Source organism: Camarhynchus parvulus, chromosome 1A (assembly GCF_901933205.1).
Source record: "Camarhynchus parvulus chromosome 1A, STF_HiC, whole genome shotgun sequence".
In the NCBI taxonomy this organism is placed as follows: domain Eukaryota; kingdom Metazoa; phylum Chordata; class Aves; order Passeriformes; family Thraupidae; genus Camarhynchus; species Camarhynchus parvulus.
Window position 1 is genome coordinate 55,095,777 of NC_044586.1, and position 9,303 is coordinate 55,105,079.

Genomic DNA, 9,303 nt, shown 5'->3' on the forward strand with positions numbered 1-9,303 from the left:
AGACAACAGCTTAATACTCAGAGCTTATTGCTAAAGAAAAAAATATTTATGCAATTTCAAAGTATTAACAACAAAACACAAAATGAGTTTTGAATAGATCCCTGTAGTGTCTCAAGCCAGGTTAGCTGCAACCACCCAAGTGAAACTCAGAGTGGACACAGGACACAGCCAGGCTTGCACTGCACCAGGAAAACCAGACTGAAAATGTCAGCCATTGTTTCCTACTCAAAAAGCATATACTGTCCCTGCTCTCCTTTAACAGAGGACTGCAAGGGCCAGAGAGCTTCACCAAGCACATTCTAACTGCTAACAAAGTCAGCTCCACATTCCTCCTGTAAAATATTCCAAGAAATGGTATTTGTGCTTCATTTATTTTCAAGAGGGATAAGTGATCCAGCATTAGAGAGAATTTTTGTTGGCAGAGCCCTCAAACTGGGGAAGAATTGCTACTGGAAGAAACAGGAAAGAAGCAAAAGTAGCTTTACAAAATGTGTATTTGCTGTAAAAATATTGCCTAATACAGTTTTCTGGGGAAGTCGGAACTATTCCACCTCAGCTGGTTATTCCCATGACTGAAAGTAAAAAGAGCTGTTCAATGCATGTACATTCATCAGTCCCATAAGCAACCCTGCCAGGGAGGGAAGACAAAGTTTCTCAAAATAGGCTGAGACCCTTCTTAAGAATCAAAAGCTTTTGTTTTCAGAACATTTCTTCCAAATAGAAAAGGCTTGCTTATTATTCCAGATAATCTGGAAGAGAACAGAGTTCTCATTTCTGCAGTGTTTTGAAAACTCTTGACATTAGTTTTATTTACTGCAAGTTTCCAGGAAGCTCTTACATCTGAGGAAAATCTTGCAAGCCCAGCACCTGGTGGCAGCTGGCAGTTCTCTGAAAGGATCACCGTGCTCAGCCACACTGTTCAAGGCTTGTTGGGAAGGGCATTCCCCACTGCACACCCACTGTGATCCCACAGAGCTGCTGGGACCATGCAGGGTTTTACACAAAACCAAGTCACACCACATTTTGGTACAAAAAGTGATCTCAGACACTTGGAGGTATCCCCCGGGTTACTTTGTAGATTAGCTTTTAAAGGAGTGTGAGATATAGGATAAAAGTACTGCAGAAGTGCAAAGAATTATAAACTTAATCTAATTGTAATAACACCTGCAAGTGGTTTAATGCTTTGAAAAGTCAGACTACACAAAGAAAACATTCAGACAGATTGCCCTTTTTCCTACTCCTTCCAATGGCACAATCCTTGCAGGGCGATGCAAGACTTAGCAGTCTTCAGAGATGGTTTTTACTATTATCTGATGATCCCATCAGTCAAAGACACCCCAGTGTGAGTCCCATGAGGATGCTTTGGATGTTTTGCTGCCCCCAAGTTCCACACTTCACAGCTATCTCTGCTCCACACAAACAGGATGGCAGCTGCTGGGAATCAGACATCTCAGCTAAAGACAGCAAGGTGCATGAAGGCAACTCCTTTGTCACTACTTCCTGTCTCACAAGGGAAAAGCTGAGCAAGAGAGAAGATGAAGAAAGCCCCTAACACAAAAATGAGTTCAGAGATAGAATTGTGGATTACAGATCATCTTGCACTTGATTTCAATCACATAAAGGTCATGTTCATCAGGGGCTATGTAACTGCAAGGAATATCACATTGAAGGTACACAGCATTTCATCTTTGGGTGCTTAAAATGCTATTGTTTTTTCCTGTTCCAGCTTGGTATCTCGTTGCAATACTTGTGCATTTCACAAAACACTCAAGAGCCCAGGCTATAGCTCCCTGCACTCCCAGAATGGGGTTATAGGTATTTTCAGACCAGGCTCTACTGCTAAGATCTCTAAGGCTCAAACTGGACATCCCATTCTCTCCAGACAACGCAGAAGGCATAAACTCACCCATTGTCTGGGTTATCCCTGGAACCAAGTCTGACACTGGTAGTGGTCTCACTACCAGGGAAGTGTCATGGGAAGCAGCTTTACTCAAAGCACACAAACATACAGTTCCCTGGATTCTGATCTGGAGCAAATGATCTGGAGTAAATTACAGGGTTTAGACACCTTCATCAGTCCTAACGTAACTAGGCAGGTCCCTGAAGCTGTTCAGCTACAGACATCACCTGCCTCTAAAAAACAACATGGAAAAAAAAGATATCTTCATCAGGCTTCTAACACAGCAGCAGGGACTACTCAAGGTGAAGTCCAAAAAATGCCCACATTTTAAGAGATCCTTCTCCAGACACCTCCTGTCTCCCCACCCCTACGGCTGTGACACTCCTGAAAAACTGCTGACTGTTAGAAATCTGTCACATCTCTGTGACACTTCCCCAGGAATTACAACACATTTCTGACCTTGAGAAGTGCAGCAAGGCATTTTAAAGCAGTTACTGTGCACACCTGGGAATGCAGAGAAGAGATCCAGAGAGAAAGAAAGAAAAACATGCAAACTAGTTTCCGAATGCAGAAGGAATGCGAAGCCTCAGGTAGTAAAACACATAGTGAGAGGCTGGAGGATTTTTTTCTGAAGGTACCTCTAAAGCTAAAACTCTCTTAAGAGAGTCAGCTTTTTCATTCACATTTCTAACTTAAGAAGACAGTTTTCAACATTTAAGTTAATGATAAATTTTAGTTTATGAATTAAACCCTGCCTTGAGAGCATCTAAACATGCTTGTGTATCCTTCACTGAAAAACCTGGTACTAACTTTTGATCTCTGCATATTGGTCAGTTTCCAAACCAGTGAATTTGATGCGTTCCCTATGCCAGTAACCCTGATACCTGACATGAATATTGAAGGAACAAGTGGCTTTTACAACATGGTAAAATGCCAAGCACTAGTAATGCTAGATACCAACACAAACTGGTGCTGATAGTCCTGTCAAGAGATCTGGTAAGACAGTTTTAGCACCTGGAAACTAACTGCACTCAGTCATTAATTGCATGCATCAGGCCAGCCTGAAGGGTATGGTTTTGTTCTTTCCAATTAAAGTAAGTACAGACCTCCCATGTTGTGAAGTTACTTTTAGGGGGATACTAAGAAAATTTGAAAGGTGCCTATTAATCATTGTATTTGGACATAGACAAGGCAAGCAACTTCCAACTGCTTTTTCCACATGATTTTGCTATATTCTTTAAGAACCTTCAAAAAATCCTATCTTAACCAACCACGCATACTAACATTAACAGGATGTAAATGTAATGTAAACCATCACATTTATTTAATGGTAAGAAATTAGCATCCCCTCTCAAGGAGTTTGATGCAAAACCCAATGATAAAGTGATATTTTGTGCTTTATGCCTTTTTCTTGCTCTTCTCTCTCCCTCCTGTCCATGACCAGCATTAGCAGCATTACACCAACGTCTTTATTCTCCACCTGGAAGTGTTCACCTAAAAATAGAAGCCCTGTTGACCTAAAAATAAAGCCCCTGTTTACAAATTCTGTACTTAACATCAACTACAGAGTCACCCATATATGCACACAGCATCCAAACTTGCCTGGGTTTGTCTACAGACAGCTGCTCCCCTCCAGGCTCATCTCTGGGGAAATGCAGCTATGCAGAAGCGCCCAGGGCTGGGCAGGGCAGCCCCAACAGAGCACAAGGGTGACTGCTGGAGAGCCAAACCAGCCCACAGCAGGAATGTGCCCTCCCAAATGTAAGCGGACATTCATTATAAGCTGCAATGAGCTCCGTTTCAGACAGGAGTCTGCATCAACACACCCCAAAAACACATGTCCCCATGTGACTCAGCATCCAATGGTTACGCTTATTAGGCATGTGCAGCCAGCAAACCCAGTCATAAATCCCTTAATCACAGGTCAAAAGAGTTGTCAAAGCCTGCACTGACGGGATCAGCAAAATGCTGAAGTTAAACAAGGAACACTAGCTCCTATGGAAGGGCAGAAATACTCAAGAGCATAAATCAAATCGTCAGTGATTTACAGCACCAAAGTGACCTCTTCAACCTGCATCCAAAAAAAAAAAAAAAAGCACAATTTACTTTAGAAGTTTCTTATTTTTAAAGCACACTGGGAAACGTGAGGCCACCACTGTAGCATTGTGCCCAGTTCTGAGGGCCCCAGCACAAGAGATACGTGAACATACTGGAGATAGTCCAGCAAAGGGACTGGAGCATCTCTCCTGTGAGGAGAGGCTGGGAGAGCTGGGATTGTTCAGCTTGAAGAAGAAAAGGCTCAAGGGGAGGATTTTATAAATGTAGATAAAAAGCTGAAGGGAGGGTGTAGAGATGACAGAGCTGGGCTCTGCTCAGTGGTGCTGTGACACAAACACATTTAAGGGGCACAAACTGAAACAAAGTTCTCTCTGCACATCAGGGAGCACTTTTTTTAGTGTGGGGTGACTGAGAATTTGCACAGGCTGCCCAGGAAGGTTGTGGAGTCTCCATTCTTGGAGATACTCAAAATCCATCTGGACTTTTTCCTGAGCAACCTGTTTTAGATGGCTCTGCTTGAGCCAAGAGGTGGATCAGGCATCCTCAGAGGTCCCTTCTAACCTCAGTCATTCCATGATGCTGCTAAATAAAGAAACTAATTCTCTTCAATTACTGATGAGATACCTAGGGCAAGTTTAAAAAGAATACATCAAACTTCACCCAAAGTGTATCTACAGGTGAAGTGTTCTTTATGCACCACCACAGAAAGTTTTCTGCATTAACCCAGGATTTTGGTTGCAGCTTTATAGGAAGCTGCAACCAAACAGAACTTCAGTTTTTATTAAAATGCAAACTAGTTCTTAAACTTAGAGACAATTTTGAGTATACTCAAGGCATGTTTAGAGAACACTTCCTGTGGGTTTTTTCCCCTCATTAACACAGGCAAATATTAAAGGCATATAGGGGCTAAGATGCAAACAGAAAGTATTTTTTTCAATGCAAGCTGTGAATCTTTACTTTCCATTATCCTCAGAAGCAAAAAATCTGCATTTTCAATCATTTAAGCACCTCTGAAGATCTGGTCTTGTAAACCATGGAATTAAATTTACTGCTCCCAGAGCATGCACCAGGAGAAAGGATTGAGTGTTCAAGAGAAGGGAAAACACAGCAAGGGTGCTCCCACCCACAAATACAGCATTTCTGATTTGCATCTGATAACTGCTCTTTCAGTTTAGTCAAGACAAGAAGATTTACTTTGCAAATGAAACCATACTATTAAGGTGAAGAAAAACATCCAGAACCTACTCTCTCTGAAGACTGCAGAGCCTGTTAATATTTATGAAGTCTGAAGTAGCTTCAAAGACTCTTTACTTCATTTTTCTCATGTCATAACAAAAAGCAGCACTAAGTCATTAAATTTTAAGAGGAGTTCACAACTGAACTATAACTCTTTTAGTAAATTCTGACCTCTAGGAAAACGTGTAATTTCTTTGGTCCTATAGCAACGGCAACGAACACAAGGTGCAAAGAGGAAACTTGCATGTTCAGAAACTTCAAAGACCAAAACAGATAAAAACCTCGAAGCACCCAACATTACAACTGAAGCATTACATTTGTTGTCTGTATTTCTGTGCACAGATTATTACATGGATTAACCTGCCAGGTTAAGGGCAGTGGGCAGAGAGAAAATCTGTATTGAGAAACCCTGATTAAGCACTTACTGTCGAAAGCTTTCCCTCTGATCAAACTGTGTGTCATAAAAATAACATATTAGAGAAAGTGATCTCTCCTCCTAGCATGGATGCTGCCATGCAGACATTCTTTAGCTGCAAAAGTCTGTGTAGGAAAGAAATTGAACCAGTGTTACAAGATAATGCTAGAAAATTGTGCAGTTTATTTGGGCCTGACACAGGTTTGGACAAGAAAGCCTCCAATTCAAGATGAAGGAATCCTCTGAACATAATACTGGAGTATTTTAGTTATAGCCAGGGCTTTCAAAACTTTGAAGTTAGAGAGCATCACTGCTAAGCCTGATATGTACTGGGGGTAAGAGAGGAAGGTAGAGACCATGACAAACCATTGAATAGCTACATAACTTTAACCCAAAAAAGTCACTGAGGTATATGTTGCCCTTGTCTCAAGCCTTCCTGAACAGTTATTATTAGATCAGACCTATAAAAAAGAAAACATCAGGAAATGTGATCTATCACTCCTTAAATAAAAAATTATTCACTATAAAATTGTTAATGGGACCATATGTTACACAAAACACAGACTGGTGTTCAAGAGTCCCTATACATTTGGTGGTGATAGAGTCAAAAAATAAAATGTGAATTTTCAGCAGATGAAAGAAGGAGAAATGGGATCTTTGTTATTCTTCCAACAGATCTGTCATCACTTTGGGGGTTAAACAGCTAAAGCCTCTCCCTAGTTCTGAAGTTTCTGTATTAAGGATTGAATACTCAAGTACCAAAATGATGCTGAAGACATACGACACATATGTAGTACCACATGTATGTACTTCCTATGTATCCACAGACAATGTTTCACATGACCTTTAACAGCAGCCCTAATCACTTCTCAGACACTGAAAGGGTTCCCTTGCCAAAACAAAGTCTTCCAGCTGGGGTTTTTCCCCCCAGGTCTCAAACAACACTGAATCTCTCTGGCACATAACACTGCTCCAGCCATTCATTTGTATAATGAACTTCTATTCCTATAACCTTTCAATATCACTCATGGGAAGAGAAGGGGTAGGGGCAGGGAACAGTTTCTGCTGTAAATCACTGGGAGTTAGATTCCAGCTGGAAGGACAGCAGGGCTGCAGTCAGCCCCCTGATTCTGCCTCTTCATTTGGGATCTCTCTTCCACCAGTCTCTTTGAAACTGGGTCCCATGAAATAGCAGAGCCAGGACAGGCTTTTCCCAGCTGCTGCCCTTAATTCCTCACCCACCCCCCCCAGGCACTGATGTGAGGTCACCAGGACACAGCGATGCTGGCAAGGCATCAAGCAGGAGGTCAAAGCCTGGGTGATGCCTTCACCCAGAGCAGAAGCTGTACCATGCCAAGGAGCGGCACACACACACATCCAAACAGCAGCAGCCAACCCAAGGCTGCTTGAGAGCCACCCCCGGACCAAGGACATGCTGAGCACATCACATCTCAACAGTGCCACAGTTAAATGAGAAAAAAGACCAAAACCAAACCTATGAGTCTGATACTTGAACTCAGGTTAGTCCCAGCTACCACCATCCAAAGCCAGCTCCGAGAGCTTACCTGCAGAGCAGGATGCACGGCATGGCTCATTTCAGTTCAGTCTGGCATCTCGGCCCAAAACCACCTTTATTAGGGTAGAGGGATGAGCCAAACATTCTTGTGGCAACCATATGAAAAATAGTGAACCATAACTCAGGCTTTCATGGAATTTTGCACAATTCAGTGCCATAACAACATCAATTTTGTATTTTATCAGTTTCAGAGCTAGCAGCTTAACTGTCAGCTTCTGAAGAACACAGACTAGGACTAAAAAAAGCCTTCCCTTTCTGAACAACTAGATTTGGTATTTGATAACTAAACATGGCATTAAAAAAAGTAGTTAAGCTCACACTTCCAATTCTGTGGAATGAAGCTATTTATCACATGTTAAAACTAAAGGCAGGATACTGCCAGATAACACGAAGCACAGGGACCTGAGAGACCTATTTTATTAAATATTTCCTCTCCCCACCCACGTCTCAACCACCACTGGAAATGTGATACCGAGAACTTGTCCATCATTCATTCCATAATCACACAAGCTTAACAGTACCACATCTACTAATCTAAAACTCCTGAGCTGCAGCAACAAGGCAACACACAAAAACATGACAAAAAGCTGTCATTTCCATTGCCATTTGTGCACACGATGACCCACAGGAGCACACAGAAGACCACAAAATCTACGCATACCTATTGACCTGTCTGCAGGAGTCCAGGCTGACATCCTGAATTGCAAAACAGCCATTTACCATGCCATCCTCTCTGTCTCCTCCCGAGTAAGCTCTCCAGCAGCATTCCTCTGCTTCTACTGCTCCAACACTCCCGTGCCTCACTGCTCCACACCAAGAAGCATCCAGACACTGCATGCTCTGAGGAATCAGTACATTGCTGGCTGCTATTTAACACGAACGTGTGCCTAGCCCTGAACTAGGCTAGGCACAGCCACCGCTCAGGAATCAAAGCTCACAGCAGAACCTGCATTCCCAGCTCTTATTGCTAAATCGGATGCCACCCAGCTGCCACCCCGGCCGGGGGCGGGAGGAGGCAAAGGAGGGTGTGACGCAGCTCCCGCTGCTGCTCCTCGCCAAGGGAGATCCCTGCACGCAGCCGGGGAACACCGCCGAGCCCAGCCAAGGGCCGGGAGCGGCTCTGCCAACCACCGCCACCGGCAGCCACCACACCGGCCCCGAGACAGCAGCTGGGGAGCCCAGATAGTCGGGCTGCGTGTGCACACAAGGATGTGACCTTTACCGCGCTCACTGCCGCTCCATGCGCTGTGTTTACTACAGCCGCTGCCTTCTGGCTGGTGGCGGCGGTGCCACCGCCTGTCCCCGCAGCCCAGGGCGGCTCCTCCGTGCCGGCGGGGCGCGGGGAGGAGACGAGGGCCACTGTTCTGCCCGGGAAGCGGGGAGGGAGCAGCCGGACACCCCCTGCGCGCACGGGGACAGCCGTGCCGCAACCGCCCGGACAGCCGGGCCACCGGCCGAGACCTCCGTTGGCTGCCCCGCAACCTCCCGGTTCGCCCCTTCCCCCCGGCCCCGGGAGAGCCGAACAAAAGGGAACGGAGGGGCCAAAGGACAGCGATCCCCTCCCAAGGGTCCCCGTCCAGGGGTGGCGAGAGACACCGCGCCCCGCGCGCAACCCTGCCCCAGGGGGGTGGCGCCGGGCTAGTAGGTAAAGGTATGGACACAATTATTATTATTATTATTATTATTATTATTATTATTATTATTATTATTATTATTATTATTATTATGCCTCCGAGACGGCCAGCGAGGCACTCACCCTGCTCGAAAATCGGAGCAAACTCTCATTCACGCTCCCCGACGTGCCCAGGCCGCCGGAGCCAGGCGACGCCCCGAGAGCCGCCGGCCGCTGTGCTGAGCGGGGCCGGGCGCGGCCGGGGCCGGGCGCGCCCGCTCAGCCCGGACAAAGCGAGCGCGGCGCTGCTGCGGGCGAGGCGGCAGCAGGTGCCCGTCCGCCGCCGCGGCCGTGCCGAGCGCCCCGCGCAGCCGCCGCCGCCGCAGCGCCCGAGCCGCTCGCCGGGGCCGCGCTGCGCGCCCGCCCCGCCCCCGGCGGCCCTGCGGCGGGAGCCCGCAGAGGCGGGGGCGGGCGGAGCCGGCGGGCGGGCTATGGGCGGTGCGGCA

At 46.0% G+C, this 9,303-nt stretch overlaps 1 protein-coding gene across 2 annotated transcripts in view; it reads right to left on the minus strand.

Moving 5' to 3' along the window:
- GRAMD4 (GRAM domain containing 4) overlaps window positions 1-9,034 on the minus strand; it is a 76,373-nt gene extending 67,339 nt beyond the window's left edge. For both annotated transcript variants that reach the window (XM_030960379.1, XM_030960378.1), the window contains exon 1: window positions 8,942-9,034. In XM_030960379.1, coding sequence (XP_030816239.1) covers window positions 8,942-8,970 — 29 coding nt within the window. In that variant the 5' untranslated portion in view covers window positions 8,971-9,034. The remainder of the gene's footprint in view (window positions 1-8,941) is intronic.
- Window positions 9,035-9,303: the final 269 nt, after the last annotated feature.